Consider the following 17,980-nt stretch of genomic DNA (forward strand, 5'->3'; position numbering starts at 1 on the left):
CTGACACAACAAAGCTTCTCCAAACACAACTGGAGAGGGCAAAGCACAGGAAAACAATCCGAAGAAGAAAACATCCCAACCAAGCACAACTTGAAGGCCACCTTCTTCCACCAGGCGCTGGGCAGCTTACTGGGATCCAGCCGGTCACAGAACAGCCCCAGCCCCCAGGGAGCACCCAATCCTCATACATCTCAGATGCCATCCTCATGTTCTCACAGGACAAGGTGCTCTTACTCACAAAGCCCCCCATGAACAGGCCCCTCCCCACCTCGGGCTACCAAGCCATCTTCCTTTCTCCCTTTGCAAGTTGCAGAAACAAAAGAACCATGGCAGGATACTCAGTTGAGAGGCTGAGTCCATCAAGGCTCAGAGGAAGGCCTTGCATCCATTCCAGAAGCTTCGGCCTCCCAGCCCTCACCACTAGCAGGCCAGCTGACTACTGACTAAGCTACCAGCCTCAGCCTCCAGTCCCCGGTGGGCACCTCATCAGAGGATCACATTTTAATAACAATCCCCACCTCCACTCCCTCCTGGTATCCCTTACGCTACCTGGCATTTTTATCTCTACCTTTGATCACCACCTAACATGGTCCCTATTTATTTATTTTCTGCCCCCCACCCTAATTAGAGTGTAAGCTCCGGGGGGAGGGGGGTTGGGGGGTGGTCAAAGACTCTCCATTTTGTTCATTGCTCTCTTCTGAACACCCAGGACAGTGCCTGACGCAGGCCATGCTTCCAATTGGTATTTGTTAAATGAATGAACGTGCACACAGTGATACAAGACTCGAGGAAGGCAATGGACTGAGGAGCGATGGACTTCAGGTCTTCAGGAGGTTAAGACGGGCAATAACTTGATATGCCCAACCTCAGGTGGGATAAAAGAAGGGACTGGACAAATGCGATGCTGAGGCAGGCAGGTCCACGCTACTGGTAGAGCTGGGTGGACACCTATTGTACTTCCCTCCCTAGCACTCTTTTCCCCATCTGACAATAACCTCTGATTTTCCTTGAGTTCATCCTGCTTTGGGGGTGGGGGTGAGCCTATGACCTGATTTAGCTCATCAGCATGCCCCACACCTTTGCTCATAGTGATTGAGGGTGCAATTCAGGCAATGAGAGTCTCCCAAAACAAACGGGTAGAAGAAATTTCCTGTCCAGGGACATGGGTAGTTGGAAGGATGGCCAAACCCAGAGGCAGAATCATCACCTGGAACCTAAGAATAAAGCCAACTCAAAGGAAAGCACCTCTGTTAAGAGACTTGAGTCCTCCCTGGACCCAGCCCCCAAGTACTAGACATTTCAGTAATGTCAGCCAATAAATTCTCCTTTGCTGATGTGTTATTTTGAATTGGGATTACATCACTCGCAACTGAAAACATCTTGACCGATACTGAAGAACAGGGGGCGAAATACGTTCTCATGGTTCTTCAGTAGCTCAGAGGGAAGCCTAATGTCAGGCAAGGTGTCCCAGAAGAGCAATCCCATACGTTTTGGTGAAACTTATTGACAATCTTTCCAGTGAGCGGGATGGGACCTTTATTTACTATTCGCAGTTACCTTTTGGGAATAAATTCAGCAACTCTGAATGTTTCTTTGAACATCTGAGCATCTCACAACTGAAAAGCCATGATTAAACAGAATCCAATATTCTGCTCAGCGCAGAGGGAGAGAAAGCTTTACATGGTGAAAAGAGCACTGAACCAAGAGTCCAATAATCTGGCTTCTAATCCTTATCCGATCACTAACTAGCAGTGTGTTCTGAGTCAAATCATCTGCTTCTCTCAGTCTCCATTTCTAAATCTACAAAGTGAGCAGCATTACTACATCCCCTTCAAGCACCCATCCAATTCTGGACTGGAAAGCCTTCTAAGATAGGGATTCCTAATCTTTGATAGGCTCTAAACCCCAGAAAAACACCCATGTGCCCAAACCCCTAATTTTGCACAGTTTCATGGCGTTCATAATGCTAGGAACCTCTAGAACTCCAACCTCTCCATTCTCCAGTAACTAAGGCACTAGCCTCTACTTGAATTCCTTTGGCAATGGGGATCTCGCTACCTTACAAAGTAGCCAAAGAAGAATGAACTGCTCTAGAAGAATAAGTTTGTCTTCACAGAGAACCAGGATCTTCGCATAGTAATTTCCAGAGCCAATCACAAAAACCCCTCTTTCTCCTGTGTGTGGCATCTCTTCATTTGCCTGAAAACAGTTTCCAACTTTTAAATGCAAATAATTTGTGAGGAGAAATGCAGAGGATTCGCCATGGAAGTTATTTTATGATGCGCTGTTAGAAAAATATGTCCTTCCACCTCACCCGAAATATGCCAACCACCCAAACATAAATGCCAAATTCCAAACAAGCACCGCTGCTATTAATCTGCATGATCTAGGTTTCGCAGAAAGAGAATTTACGTACAAAAATATCCCGAAGGAAACGGCATAGTCTTGTGGAAAGAGCGTTCATTAAGAATCAGAAGACTACCTGTGTGCGGTTGGGCAAGTCACTTAACCTCTCTGAGCCTGTTTCTCATCTGCAAAATGTGACCAAACCTACCTCACAGGGATGCCGTGAGGATTAAACGATATAATGTTCAGAAAGCTTCCAGCCCAAGCCTGGCCGCACCGAAAATTCTCAGTCAACTCGGGTTCCCTGGCTCAGCCAGCGGCGCGCTTCTTTCGATGCGCTCGGCACTCTGTCAGGAGCGGGATTCCCCTTCCCCAGCCGGAGCCTGCGCTCTGGGCTCGACTGAGGCTCCCTGGCCGCTCGCGCTTTTCTCTCCTTCTCCAAGATGGCGGCGGTCGGCGGCGCTGAGGCGGGATCCGGGCGAGCCGAGTGAAGGTAGCGGCGAGCGGAGCCCCCACGAGGCCGGCCTGGGCCCCCTCCCCGAGGCGGCAGCGGCCCCGCCCCGCCTCCACCCGCCGCTTGGGCCCGCGACACCGCCGCTGGGGCGCTTCAGGCCCGGTGCGGCCTAGCCCAGAGGCCGAGCCGGGGACTGGAGTAGCGGCCGCAGTCCGCCCCCGGGAAGGGGCTGGAGCGGGCCGCCGAAGGAAGGCGGGCGGGAGCTGTTCAAATGGGGAAGGCGGGAAAGCTGCGGGGCCGGGAGGGGGCGTGCGGCCGCCCCGGGGGCCTGCGGGCACGGGCCGCCCCTCCCCCTGCCGGGGCCGTCTCCGCCCTCGGGGGCGCCGGGAGGCCGCCGGGGACTCGGGGACCGGGTCGGGGCCGCGGTGCGGCTCGGGACCCGAAGCGCCGGGTCCCCGGGCTGTCAAGGCGAGAGGGCCACGGGGCCGGTGCGGCGGGAGGGCAGGGCCCTCGGCTGGCTGGAGAGGATGCGAGGAGCTTTCTTCTTTTCCTCTTCACAGAGCTTTGTTGAACTAGCTGTTGCTGCAAAACGGCCGGGAGAATCCCATTGGTTTGCGTGAGGACCGCACAAGTGGTGGTCCTGGGGGCTCTCTGTATAAATAACCCGGTGTTGTGTGTCCTTTTTGCGGGCGACCCAGTTGGAACGTGCCTTCGTAGTGCGATCTCCGTACAGGCCCGTTTCCCCCCACAGCTATTACTTGTAGATTTACTTTATATTATGCATCAGAGGAGGACCATCTCCCCCTCTCTTTGCCGGTTAAGCAGGTGGCTGATTATATTCCCTTATAGCAGAACAAATTAAAAAAAAAAAAAAAAACAAACCTCAAAGGAAAGCCTGTTGATTGGACAAAGCTTGTCAAAATTTGTATTGGTGGGTTTTTGGGAAATGTGTGTTGTCAGCCGATCTGTGCGGTGGTCGTGGTTCCGCTTAGCTGCCTTGCAGTGAGAGGATTCTATCCCCGTCCCAGGCTTGTCGGGATCTCCGCAGTTTCCAGAGCTGGCAGGGGCTGTGAGTGCTGCATAGGTAGGTTCCTGGAGAAGGGAGTGGCAGGAATTCGGAGTCGCGGTGTTCTGAGATTGGAGGAGATCTCTACAAAAATGACAGGACAGCACCTGCGCTATCCCAGAAGTAAACAGTAACAGCAACAATTTGGAAACTGGCAACAGCTGGATGTGCACCTTCCTTTTCCTACATGGCCAGGCAATGGGAGTTCGTGAAGGGAGTGCTGGAAGAGAACCCCGACTCTTGAACAAGGCTCTCATTCCTGGACTAGACCCGGAATTCAGGATTTTGCTTATTGCTCAGATCAGGGGCTTAATACGTTCCCTCTTTTTCAACACTCATTTACATTCCGGAATGACGAAGCTTGTTAGCGATTGCTGGGGCTCAGATTACCTCAAACAAATCACCTTCTGAAACTCTTTTTTTTTCCCCAATAATTATCATTTGGATCTGCAAGATAAGAAAGTACTATGCCTGATGATTTTCGCGTTTTCATTCATCACGTTGGTAATCCCGAAAGCTGTGCCTGAACAAAATGCTTCTCTACACGTGGAACAGCAGCTCCGCCTCCCCTTTTTCAGATCCCGAAGAAGAGTCCCAGAAGAGCCATTCCACAATTTGCACATTGCATGAGTACACGTTTTTTGTGATGGCATGTTTCTGGCCTCCATACCCAACATTAAATAATGAATTTTCACCTATGTTGTCATTTCTTAGCACACTAAGAGGAACATAATCGTAAAACTATCCCTGCCTCTTGAAGTTGACAACATTGAATTCTATATCCTCCAAAATGATGGAATTCAGGAGAATGGGTTTTAAACCTGTTTTACTTTCGCCAACATTTAACATAATTATGGCCTCTGCTTTCTAATGTGAAAATCAAACCTAATGTTTTTCACTTTCGTTAATCCCACAATGCGCTGCCTAACCCTAAACTCTGAATTTACCATGGATGATATTCAAGACCTGGAAAGAATATCAGGGGGTCATTTGATCCAATATAAATGTTGTCCTAACTCTGCCTTTCTTCCAAACTATTGCTTGAGACTTCTTTATCTGGTTTCATCTTTCCTTTATAAGTCAGCAACCAAAACTAACCCCTGAGCTGCAATAATATCTTGATTTTAACCTAAAAACTCAAGGTCCATCAGCCTGCCCAAGCTGTGAGTGGTGTAGTCCATTGCATTCAATTTCAGTTCTTTAAATTCTTGACTGTTCCAGTTCTTTAGGGAACCGGCCTTGCCTTCAGGCCCCACTCATTTTTTTCTCTACAGGTAATTTAATCCTGTAATTTCTAAAACGCTTTTCAGTGTTTTAATGACAGTTTCAACAGCAGCAGGCGTAATTCCAATACATAGTGCTCACACCAGCACGTGTTTTCTGTGTTGCCTGTGCCTCTGAAGATCAACTCCTGATTTCCTGTTCCTTTTCACAACTTTTTAAATCCACTGGTGGTTTTTCAGAGCAGTCAGTTAAGAGACCATGAACATTTTTTTTGTGGTTCAGAGGGTCACATCATGGTTTTCTTTCTCATACTGTCTTCGGAAATGCTTATTCCTGCTCTGACTGTTAGATTTTTCGACTCTGTTTTATATTAGTTTTGATGTTACTAAAAAGAAAGCTGGCCTGTAAGTCTCAGGGCCTGCCTTTGCTTCATTTAGAAGTGCATTTTCTTGTTGTTGATGACAGGTTAATGGCCATATTTATGACATTGAATGTTTAAGAGTATTTCCTTATCAAACATTCGTAGCCAAAATTTACTTGGCATGAAAACATTTAACTTCAGGTCTCAAGTTGTGGCATTTCTTGGCATTACCAGCCTATGAAAACTAATGGGACCTATATACGTTTTTTCTAATAAAGTCAGTATATTGTGCCAGTGAAAGGGCATAAGATTTTCAAATGAATGCACATGATTCCCTATGACATTCCCCTTCCTTCATCACTTTTGGAGTCAGCACCACTTGTGTGGAAAAGGGAGGGCAGTAATTTCTGTTTGAGAAAGTTGAGAATGCTGGGGCATGAAAAACTGGCTACATGATGTACATTGCCCCATATTTCTACATGAGCTCTGACCTTAAATCCCCTTCATTTCCTATGAAAAGCCCTCAGAGCAAGCAGTTCTCTGGTTTATCACTAAAATAATTCAATCCCTTTGGTTTCTTTGCTTCACTCTAGATTCTCTTAGCTTTGACCAAGTCCATTATTCCTTCTCCTTCTTAGGGAAGTGGAGAAATGCTTTTTTATGTTACTTTTCTTAACGTTCCTTGTAAATCATTCTTGGTAATTGCTTTTTCTCTTTGTTTGTTCAACTTAGGCATGTCTGCGTACTGTATTTTATCTGACTTGTGCAATTAAATCTTTTTTCCTTTCATTTATTTTAATTGTAACTCTTAGGAGAGTTTCCCTTGTTAATCAGATTTTCTTTCACAAGAGTTACATACTTCAGTATTAACCATACCCACATGAAGGGACTGGCAATGTCTCACTGAAGAGCCCTTCAGCATTTCTAGATTCCCCATATAGTGATGAAGGTAAAATAAAATGTAAATAAATAAGCAATCTGATCACCTTGTAAGGATTTCACTAACCGGATAAGAACATTTTCAATATATTTAGAATGTCATTCTTAAATTTCCTGTAAAGACTTGTAGGATTTGTGACATTGTCTGTCCTTAAAGTACCTGAAGAACTTTACCTTAGAGTACAGTCTGTGTACTCCATGGCTGTGACAAGTCTGTGGCTTGTCATTGTCAAAGTCAAAGTGACATATAAACTTGAATGTCCAAAAAAATTTTTTTAACAAATTCAAAATGATATTTAGAACATTTAAATTACAAGAATTCTTCAAATCAATGAAAACCTTAATAATCATAAAAATTTCACCACCAATGGACAAATGATAATTCTTATTTTCACCTAGCCTTTAAAAAAGGCCTGACAGCCTTGAAAGCTGTCATGTGACCAACTAATGTAAGAAGTGTCCTTGCTTTTACATGTCTACAGTTTTAAGCAAATTCATATAGGCCAACAAGATGCATACCAAAAAATTACACTCTAAATGTCTTTACTATCCCTATGATGTTATCATCACTTCTGTTTAAACTATAGTACAATAGATTTTAGCCTGTCACCGATCCACATGGTAGGACTTTATGGTCTGGAATGTTTGCTGTAATCTGTCTTCCTCTGCATCCTGCTTTATCTGTGCATTTTGTCACCATATTGAACCCGTACCTCTGACTTAATGTCAGTATTTGCCATCTCACTGTTGTCAGTCCTGTTGGCATTTCAGGAATTCTCATTAATTTTGAGTTATTTTTTATTACATGGGAGTATTCTATATACTTCACCAAATCATAACTCCAACTCATAAATCAAATCAAATTAAGCCCAGTACCACTTCCTGCAGTTTCAACCCCAATATATTTACAAACAGAATGAGGAGGTGACAAGACACTCCCTATATCTTGCTGCCCTTGGATCACTACGCATTTCCATCTGGAAGGTTGCTTCTCCACAGTGATTTCGCATTACAGGAGGGTTTTCCTTCTTTGTTTCTCAGACCTGGTCCTGTAGACCGGAAGGAGCCTGGACACAGTGACACATTCACAAAGGCCCTGCAGGACCGCCATGGCTTATGATGACTCCGTGAAGAAAGAAGGTATGACCCCTTAATCTGAGCAGCATTCCAAAGGGGGTTTCCTCTTCAATCCTTGCAGCCCATGGACATAGAGACCAGGACTCGCCACCACAGCCTGGACTCCCAAGTGATGGTCCAGAGCAGTATTCTGACACTCAGCCTCCACATCATCCCCCAGACTGGGCCCATGGAAGCGAAAACCAGGACAGGGTTCCAATCTGAGAGTCTGAAATATAAGTCTCTGTAGTCTATTGGGGCGATCCCCTGCAGCACTCGTGGTCCTTGCCAGCTCCAGTGTGCAGGAGTCTGGAGATAGGAATCACGTTTTGGACTCCCACAGAGCAGCACAGCACGTGAATCCTTATTCTTTTCAGCCTTACCTCTGCAAGTCTGTGTCCACCTGCCAAATCACAACTAAGGAACCATGTCTGAGGACGCGCCCGGGGCCTTTGCATAGCGTGGCAGCATTGTTTCTTCAGGTTTGGTTCTTGTATTTGCAGCCAGGTCATCGAGAAATAGTCTTGTCCCCCTGGATCCTAGCCAAGTATTCCAGTGGACTTCTTGAGATTTGATTTTAACTTGGAAATGGAGGGACTGTTGCATTACATACGTGGTGATCTGGTTGTCACTTACTTGCCTTTCTCCTTTCCTTTCCCAAACGAATCTGGCTTTCAGATTGCTTTGATGGTGATCACAGCTCTGAGGACACGGGACTAGCCGCTGGCCGAAGCCAACGAGAAAAGAAACGTTCTTACAAAGATTTTTTAAGGGAAGAGGAAGAAATCGCTGCTCAGGTCAGAAATTCTTCCAAGAAGAAGTTAAAGGTAAATTCTAAACATAGGAGTTAGGAGAGTTTTTAACCATCTCACGTCCTGTTTCCTAGTGCTTGAAGAAAGAAGTGTGTTTTTAAAACTTTAAAAGAGAAACATCGTTCGCTGTCTACTCTTAAGTTTTCCTGTGTTTTACTTTGTTTTCCAAAGTCAGAAATCAAAGAACAAAATTGGTTCCAAACTGCTGTTGCCTCATCATCTTACTCAGTGGTCAATTCTTCTTCCTCTTCAATTCCAGGATAGTGAGCTTTATTTCTTGGGGACGGACACGCACAAGAAGAAGAGGAAGCACTCCTCTGATGATTACTACTATGGAGGTAAGGAGGGGAAGGGGCAGCAGGTGGGATGAGCACATCACTGGTTCTTGGAGTCGGGGTAGGGGAGAGGGATCCAGATGTTGCTGACTCAGTGGCCTATTTAACAGGACAGTGGTTCTTGTTCTGAGTGCCGATAAACCAGTGTGAAGGAGGAGAGAGGTGGAGGGCTGGTATTTTGGAGGATTCAGCATAGAAGAACAGTCTTCATTTGTGATACACCAGGTACCAGGTTCCTTCTCCCCCCAATCATCCACTTATCTTCCGCCCATTGTTACCTAGCATCCCTTTTGCCATATGTAGTCCTGGGCCCTCTGGCCTGCACCTGTGGGTTACCTCTCAGTCCAGTGCCTATCCACTCAGAAGACCAGTTTTTCTTAGCTCTCTTATGCGCACAGCTGATGAGACTAACCCTTTCCTAGAACGGGCTTGTCCAGAACGTGGAAGCAAATGACACTCTGTCTGCAGTGTAACCTAAATTGTAACTGCTCGTAATCCCGCAGCTTAGTCTGTTCTTCTGGGTCTCCCGTCTCCGGCTGCTGTGAAGACTCAGTGAAGCGAACTCAGCGGCAAGAACTCTGCCCAGGGTCAGGCAACATCTGCTGGGCCAAGAAGCACATGGGCATCGTCAGGAATCAGTGGAAGGGCCTCCCCTCAAATCATTTCTCTTAGCCTCTTCCTCTTGTTAGTTGAGTTTTTTTGGTGAGAGAGGAAACTTGGTGGAAGTTGGTTTGTCGTGTGGACATTACTCTCTTTGATTATTTCCAGACCTTTCGTCTTTGGAGTCGTCACAGAAGAAAAAGAAAAAGTCCAGCCCACAGTCTGCCGATACAGCCATGGACCTGCTGAAAGCCATCACTTCCCCGCTGGCAGCAGGCTCCAAGCCCGCCAAGAAGACGGGGGAGAAATCCTCTAGTTCTTCAAGTCATTCAGAGAGTAAAAAGGAACACCACAGGAAGAAAGTAAGTGGAAGCAGTGGGGAGCTGTCCCTGGAGGATGGTGGTTCCCACAAATCAAAAAAAATGAAACCGCTCTATGTGAACACAGAGACACTGACCCTTCGAGAGCCCGATGGCTTGAAGATGAAACTGATTCTCTCACCAAAGGAGAAGGGAAGCAGCTCAGTGGATGAGGAGCCTTTTCAGTGCCTCTCTCAACAAGCGGCTGTGAAAAAATCCTCTAAGAAATCAGCTCGGGATGAGCCAGGTGCTTTACTCCTAGGACACGAGTTACAGAGCTTTCTGAAAACAGCCCGGAAGAAGCACAAGTCCTCCTCAGACCCGCGTTCCTCTCCCGGCCCCGAAGGCTGTGGGGCGGATGGCTCCCAGTTCCCAGAATCCCACAGTGCTAACCTTGATCTTTCAGGACTGGAACCTATTCTAGTAGAATCGGACTCATCCTCTGGTGGGGAGCTAGAGGCTGGGGAGTTAGTCATCGACGACTCTTACCGGGAAATCAAGAAGAAAAAGAAGTCCAAGAAGAGCAAAAAGAAGAAGGACAAGGAGAAGCATAAAGAGAGGCGGCACTCCAAGTCCAAGAGAAGTTCAGGCCTCGCAGCTGCCACCGTGGGAGAGGTCGCAGTGGCACCCGGCCCTCCTCCCAGTGTCCCCCACCCTGGAGCCGCTGCCCCTCCCCAGCCACTGCCCAGCCTCCACACAGACGGGCATGGTGAGAAAAAAAAGAAAAAAGAGGAAAAAGACAGAGAAAGAGACAGAGGAGAAAAGGTAAACCATTTTTTAAAATGTGGTGGTTAAGAGATGATAGTAGTAAACAGACTTAGAATTAGGCAGCTGAGGTGAACAGCGAGGAGCATGGCGAGGCCAGTCTGATGGGATGACGTGAGATGTAAAATAGGGCCAGTGGCTGAGTCTCTCCGGTGCAAAGACAGGAGCAACCTTAATTTTTCCTGGGTTTTCTTAATAGAGTTGTTCTCCCATCGTGTTAAGCGTAAGTTTAGGGATACCGTTGAACGTGGAATTCACAGAAGGAGCCAAACTTGGTTTCTTTCACTGAGCAGCGCTGTCTGCCTGGGGCAATTGAGAGAGATGAAGAGGTATTCTCTGAGTTCATTCTGAGAAACCCATCTTCAAAATGAGGAAAATAATGACCAAGTTCATGGGATAAGCTAGTGGCTTTGCACTAACCTCCGTGGGTCACTTACTGGTATGCTTCCAAGTGTCAAATGCGTGTTCTTTCACTATGTGAGTGCTTCCTGTTTGCTGGGCCCAGTGCTGCAGTGGGTGGAGAGAGGTGCAGAGCTGAGCAGGACATAGCTCCTGACCTCAGGGATCACGCTGATTGCTGAGGCAATAAGAAGGAGAAACCAGCCACCTTGGTTTAACTTCTTTCCTGCAACTCGAGAAATCTAGCAGCTGTACTTGAGGGACTGGTGACCATGTCATTAAAGGTTTTCTGTAAAAAATAAGCTCCCCCCCCATTATCAAAGTAGTATATTAATTTTATAGAAATTTAGAAATTCAGAGTCGTGGAAGGAAAAAGGTCAGAAAGGTTAGTTTCACCAGCTAAGGACAACCATTTTCTTCCCTTTTTTAGAGTTCTGCAAAATAAAATGTCAGATAAAGTCTGAAAGAGGAGCTACTAAAGAGAAAGTCAAGTGTATTAAGAATTTGGGAATGGCAGTTTCACTTCGGTCTGTGATTGAGGTGCAAGTTGTGTTTTCCACTGCAAAGAGTACCTTTTTTTTTTTTAAAGATTTATTTATTTGGGAGAGGGCACACACAGGGTCGGGGGTAGAGGTAGGAGGAGAAAGAAAGCCTAAGCAGGCTCTGTGCTCCTTCTGACTGTTGAGGGGCTCCATCTCAACGACCCTGATCCTGACCTGAGCCAAAACCAAGAGGCAGACGCTTAACTGACTGAGCCACCCGGGTGCCCCAAAGAGTGCCTTTTAAGTATGTATTTCTCCGAAATTAAAAACGAAACTGTACCTTCTGAGCCAAGAATGAGTGTGAGCGTAAAGAACTAGATAGTCGGATACTAGGTCAGGTGTTAACGCATTTGTTTATTTGAAAATTGCTTCATGAAATCATGTATAGTCTGTGTAAGATTCTGCTTATCCTGAGAACTCCCATTCTAGTAATACATGAATAACGCCATAAACTAATCTTACAGTGCTGAATGCAAGAGGGCAGGGTGGTCAGAGAAAGCTTACCGAAGAAAACGGATTTCAGTGGAAGGGAATGCAAGAAGGCAAAAAGATGTGTAGGCAGTCGCACAGCAGGACAAGTGAACTCTAGTCCTGCGTTCCTAACTGCCTGATAAGTACTTCACCTAGATGCCGTGGGTTCCCCAGACCTCTGTGCCCCTGATTAGCTCCCAAACCTGCATCTCCTGCACCATCTGCTTCTGTGTCCCCTGTGTCCTTCTGGTCAACCCAGACTCAAAATTGTATGCTTAGAACAATTTTTCTCAATACTTCATTATAAAATTTTTCAAACAAAAAGCTTTGAAATCGGGGGCGCCTGGGTGGCTCAGTGGGTTAAGGCCTCTGCCTTCGGCTCAGGTCATGATCTCAGGGTCCTGGGATCGAGCCCCACATCGGGCTTTCTGCTCGGCGGGGAGCCTGCTTCCCCTTCTCTCTGCCTGCCTGCTTGTGATCTCTGTCAAATACATAAATAAAATCTTTAAAAAAAAAAAAAAGCTTTGAAATCGTAGTGGACACCATATGCCACCCAATGAAATTCTGTAGTTACCATTTTGCTATTTTCTTTATCACACATCTGTCCGTCCGTCAATCCATCTTTTATAATGTATTTTGAAGGAACTTAGAGCTATCATACACTCTCCCCACCCAAACACTTGAGCTTGCATGTCATTAACTTAAGTGCAGTATTTGTTTCCAGGGCTTTTTTTTTTTTTTTTTTTTTTTTTTTGGTGGAATTTACTTGTGCTCACATGTACACACATTTAGTATACCGTTGGGTGAGTTCTACAATTGCACATACCTGTGTGACCAAACCTCTGTCAGGACATAGACATCACCATCATCAGAAATAGCATTCTCGTACCCCTTCCCAGTCAGTCCTCACTGTTCTGATTTTTTTCCAGTCTTAGAGCTCATTTTTCCATCTCCCTCTTCCCTGCTTTCCCTCTCGTCTGACTACATCCACTCAAGCATTGAGTCTGATACTCTTTCTCCTTCATAACTTCCACGCCTTTATGTCCTCCATTACCACTGCCCCATCTTGGGCCTCATCCCTTGTACTTAATTAATAAATGGCCTCCTTTCTGTTTCTTCCCCAACGTAATTAGTACACATGGATGCCAGAATATTCTGAAGTACAACTTTAATGTGGACTGTCCTTTGGTTCAGCATCTTTTTTTTTTTTTTAAGATTTTTTATTTATGTATTTGACAGACAGAGACCACTAGTAGGCAGAGAGGCAGGCAGAAAGAGAGAGGAGGAAGCAGGCTCCCCGCTGAGCAGAGAGCCTGATGTGGGTCTCGATCTCAGGACCCTGGGGTCATGACCTGAGCCGAAGGCAGAGGCTTTAACCCACTGAGCCACCCAGGCGCCCCTGGTTCAGCATCTTTAATGGATCTTTATCTCCTTCACTTTAGAGCATGAGCTGCAGAAGGACCAGAATCGTGTCTGTCATGCTCTCCACTTCATCCCCAGCCCTGACCCCACAGTCTGGCCTGTTGTTCTTACTCCATAAATACTTGCTGAATGAATAAATACCAAAGTCTGAACCTTTGGTCAAGCATTCATATTTGTCCCGGATTTAGCCCTAAATCTCCCTTCTCAGCTCTACCTCTTAGTCTGCATTAGACGCGCTGTGTGGAAACCAAACTTGGCCCTTACACTCTTACCGCTCTTCCTGTGCTTGTGCTTTTGTAGTGATCTTTGTTCTCTTTGATCAGTTGAAGCTCTGCCTTGCCTTCAAGACCTAATCACATGCCGCCTCTTCCAAGATATCCTGACCCTCCAGTCAGAATTACCTTCTGACTCCCCGTACACTTTCCTCTGGGGAGTCACTGCGCTTACTGTCCCTTATGTTGGAGCTTTTTCTGTGCATATTTCATTTCCCCTCTTAAAGACTAAGCTCCTTAGGAACTGTTTCAGTCACCTTACTCTTACCTTCAACTCCTCACTGTCCTTGGTAGACATTTTGTGGTAGATGTCAAATGAATGAATGTACGGATGCAAACATAAATATTGAAGAGGTAGGTCAGGAGCAAACTGTAAAGAGTCTGGAATTAAGGATTTGGCAGCACTCGGGGCTCACGAGCAGGACTTAGATACGCTCTCGGCGATCATTTAGGAATAAAGTGATAGCACTGCAGCAGATGGAGGAGACTGAGGAAAGATTGTAACAGACCCCCCAGGAGGTTATTATAGCCTGAGGCTTCAGGTGCTGTAAAGCCTGATAGAAACAGCTGAGGAGACAGATTCAGGAGAGGTTCTGAAGGCAAAACTGACAAGAGCTGGCTACAGGGCTTAAGTCTGGGAACACAGAAGCATTAATGAGTATGAAAATGGCCCTTAAGGTTTTGAACCTAGGTGCCTTGGAAAATAAAATTATAATCTCCTCCAGTGTAGGACTTATTTATAATTCACGCATGTGGCTAGCAATTGCTAGTTACAAAAAAAAAAAAAAAAAAGTATTTTTGTGTATAGCAAAAATTTTATTAGGAATCAGTATTTGATCATGACTGTTCGAACCTGAGGTAGTCATACTCGGAATGTAATCATTTATTCATCCAACAAGTATTTATGGAACATACACCATGATTTTTAAAACCGGACCTATGCATAAAAATTTCCTGTGGAGTTTGTTTTTTGGCTTTTGGGGTTTTTTAGAGAGAGAGCACACATGCACAAGCAGGAGTGGGGGTCTGGTGCAGAGTGAGAGGGAGAATCTCAAGCAGGCTCCAGCACGGGGCATAGTCTCATGACCCCAAGGTCATGACCTGAGCCAAAATCAAAAATCGAACACTTAACCAACTGAGCCACCTAGGTGCCCCATCCTGTGGAGTTTAAAAAAAAAAAAATCCTTTTCTTGGTTTTGTTTCAGTAAAAAAGAGCTATCGAAAAGTCTACCTGGAGATAGGAAGGAAGGTTTCGGGAATAGCATTCCTCCAACTCCAGCAAGCAGAGATGGGAAAGCCAACTGGTAGGAACGCTGAAAGCCTCTGTGTGCCCTTTCTACTTTAGGTCCTATGAACGGGACTGGAACAAAAATAGACAAGCAAGGGGGGCGCCTGGGTGGCTCAGTCATTAAGTGTCTGCTTTCGGCTCAGGTCATGATCTCAGGACCCGGGGATCGAGCCCTGCACTGGACTCCCTGTTCAGCAGGAAGCCTGCTTCTCTCTCTCCCGCTTCCCCTGCTTGTGTTCGCTCTCCCGCTGTCAAATAAATAAATAAAACCTTTAAAGAAAAAAAATAGACAATAGAGAAACGTGGTTGGTTTCGGAGAAGATAAGTCAGGTTAGATTTTAAGATGTAAGTGTCAGGAGATTCAGCGTATCTGAAGTTAAGAGAGTGGGCTGGGGAGCCAAAGCACTTGGGTGCAAATCCTGGCTGTGCCACTTACAGACTCCGTGCTGTTGGGCAAGTTGTGTAATTTCTCCATCTAGAAGGCGTGGATGACAACAGACCTACCTGCTAGGCATGTTAGAACCAGGGCCCTAAGGTGTGCCAAGGCCCTCTGCGGCCGCAGCCAACTCACAGGGGCACCACTGGATGTTTTAAATATATTAAATTTTCAAGAGGAACAGCAGCGTGTGGCATCATCGGTCAGATAACCTTAGGAACTACTACCTCAAGATAGTTCATGGTTGCAACATCTTACCATATTGCATTCCTTTCAATAATGCCATGTCTTTTCTTTTTTTTTTTTTTTTTTAATTTTATTTTTTATAAACATATATTTTTATCCCCAGGGGTACAGGTCTGCGAATCGCCAGGTTTACACACTTCACAGCACTCACCATAGCACATACCCTCCCCAATATCCATAACCCCACCCCCCCCAACCCCCCTCCCCCCATCAACCCTTAGTTTGTTTTGTGAGATTAAGAGTCACTTATGGTTTGTCTCCCTCCCAATCCCATCTTGTTTCATTTATTCTTCTCCTACCCCCTTAACCCCCCATGTTGCATCTCCTCTCCCTCATATCAGGGAAATCATATGATAGTTGTCTTTCTCCAATTGACTAATTTCGCTAAGCATGATACCCTCTAGTTCCATCCACGTCGTCGCAAATGGCAAGATTTCTTTTGATGGCTGCATAGTATTCCATTGTGTATATATACCACATCTTCTTTATCCATTCATCTGTTGATGGACATCTAGGTTCTTTCCATAGTTTGGCTATTGTAGACATTGCTGCTATAAACATTCGGGTGCACGTGCCCCTTCGGATCACTAGGTTTGTATCTTTAGGGTAAATACCCAGCAGTGCAATTGCTGGGTCATAGGGTAGTTCTATTTTCAACATTTTGAGGAACCTCCATGCTGTTTTCCAGAGTGGTTGCACCAGCTTGCATTCCCACCAACAGTGTAGGAGGGTTCCCCTTTTTCCGCATCCTTGCCAGCATCTGTCATTTCCTGACTTGTTAATTTTAGCCATTCTGACTGGTGTGAGGTGATATATCATTGTGGTTTTGATTTGTATTTCTGTGATGCCGAGTGATGTGGAGCACTTTCTCATGTGTCTGTTGGCCATCTGGATGTCTTCTTTGCAGAAATGTCTGTTCATGTCCTCTGCCCATTTCTTGATTGGATTATTTGTTCTTTGGGTGTTGAGTTTGCTAAGTTCTTTATAGATTTTGGACACTAGCCCTTTATCTGATATGTCATTTGCAAATATCTTCTCCCATTCTGTCAGTTGTCTTTTGATTTTGTTAACTGTTTCCTTTGCTGTGCAAAAGCTTTTGATCTTGATAAAATCCCAATAGTTCATTTTTGCCCTTGCTTCCCTTGCCTTTGGTGATGTTCCTAGGAAGATGTTGCTGCAGCTGAGGTCGAAGAGGTTGCTGCCTGTGTTCTCCTCAAGGATTTTGATGGTTATAATGCCATGTCTTTTCAAAGCTGGTCTTCTGGGATGGCTATGGTAAAAAGCCACAGTACGGCATGAAAACCCACATGGGCACCCAGCTGAGTTCGGGGACTCTGGCTTTGCACATGAACATACATGAACATTCTGTATAAGTTAATTGTTACAGTCATCGTGGGAGACGTTCCAGAGAGCCATGGAAATGCAAGACCTGGAACTCAGTGGAGCAGTTGAAGCTGGGGTGAGAGCTGGAGTGTTCCTGTGCACTAAATGAAACCCGTGAGCAGGGAAGAGGGAGAAGAGCCCAGAGCAGAATCCCGTAGAACACACACCATGGGGCACCCGAGAAGGAAGCGGGGAGCAGTGGTGTGGGAGGAGAAAGCAGAGAACAGCCTGTGTCACAGAAGTGAGGGAGCAGACTGTTCGAGAACAGACTGGACTCCGGTAGAGAGGCTGAGGAGCTCCAGTGCAGCATGGAGAACGGGAGCCAGCCTGGCCGAGTCCATGCAGGGGTAAGAAGCAAAGGCAGCAGGGACGGAACTCTCACTGGAGAATCTTGATACAGACGAGGGGACTGGGCTCTGTCTCCGGGGAAACATAACACTCTCTGTGCTGAGTATTGTCTTGGACGGGCTTTTTGTGGTTTTATTTGTTTGCCCGTATGTTGGTTTGTGTCGAATCCTGCTTTCTGGGAAGGAGGGGAGCAATCATCTGGTAATACCTTGATGATGTCCCCTTTGAGGTCATCCCCATGGAGTGGAAGTCTTTGTACTGGAGGAACAGGATCCGGTAACATTGCCAAGATACCTTTCTTTGGGTTTTACTAAATCAATAAAAGCCCATTCACAGCCACTCAAAATAGTATCTGTGATGTTGCCACTTCAGAGGCATGCCTCCGGTTATCTGTGTGTTTCCAGAACGTTCATGTTTCCTCTAAGCAAGCTGAGGCCAGCCGAGTGGCCTGGTGTCTGGCACACTCATTGTTGTGGATCAAGTGATACCCTGAAGTCTCGGCTCTAGCTAGACTTGTGCTATTACACACGTTCTCCCTCTGGTAAAACCCTAGGTGAATGACAACAGCAATGAATGGTAAAAGTCAGGAGCTCCCATCTAGTGTGTGTGTCTAGGCATACGACAGCCGCGGCATTTGGCTTCTCTCCAGTCTTCATTGATAGGTATCAGTAGCCCCATTTAACAGAGGAAGAAGCTGAGAAGAAAAGATACGGAGCTGGAATTTTAATTGAGGTGTCTTTAACCCCGTGCCCAGTCTTTCAGCTTACTCCATGGCCTTCTAAATCTTCGAGAGATG

At 46.0% G+C, this 17,980-nt stretch overlaps 1 protein-coding gene across 8 annotated transcripts in view; it reads left to right on the plus strand.

The window, feature by feature from the left end:
• Window positions 1–2,756: 2,756 nt before the first annotated feature.
• Window positions 2,757–17,980, plus strand: part of HMGXB4 (HMG-box containing 4) — a 32,743-nt gene continuing 17,519 nt past the window's right edge. The window contains exons 1-6 of one of the 8 annotated variants that reach the window (XM_047743579.1): window positions 7,432–7,530; window positions 7,884–7,988; window positions 8,185–8,333; window positions 8,578–8,656; window positions 8,764–8,878; window positions 9,422–10,377. In XM_047743579.1, the coding sequence (XP_047599535.1) occupies window positions 9,490–10,377 (888 nt within the window). In that variant the 5' untranslated portion in view covers window positions 7,432–7,530; window positions 7,884–7,988; window positions 8,185–8,333; ... (1 more) ...; window positions 8,764–8,878; window positions 9,422–9,489. Of the gene's footprint in view, window positions 2,840–7,431; window positions 7,531–7,883; window positions 7,989–8,184; window positions 8,334–8,577; window positions 8,657–8,763; window positions 8,879–9,421; window positions 10,378–17,980 lie in introns of those variants that run through there. The other 7 variants (XM_047743580.1, XM_047743578.1, XM_047743581.1 and 4 more) reach the window with 7 other exon arrangements.

Source organism: Lutra lutra, chromosome 8 (genome assembly GCF_902655055.1).
Source record: "Lutra lutra chromosome 8, mLutLut1.2, whole genome shotgun sequence".
NCBI classification, from domain to species: domain Eukaryota; kingdom Metazoa; phylum Chordata; class Mammalia; order Carnivora; family Mustelidae; genus Lutra; species Lutra lutra.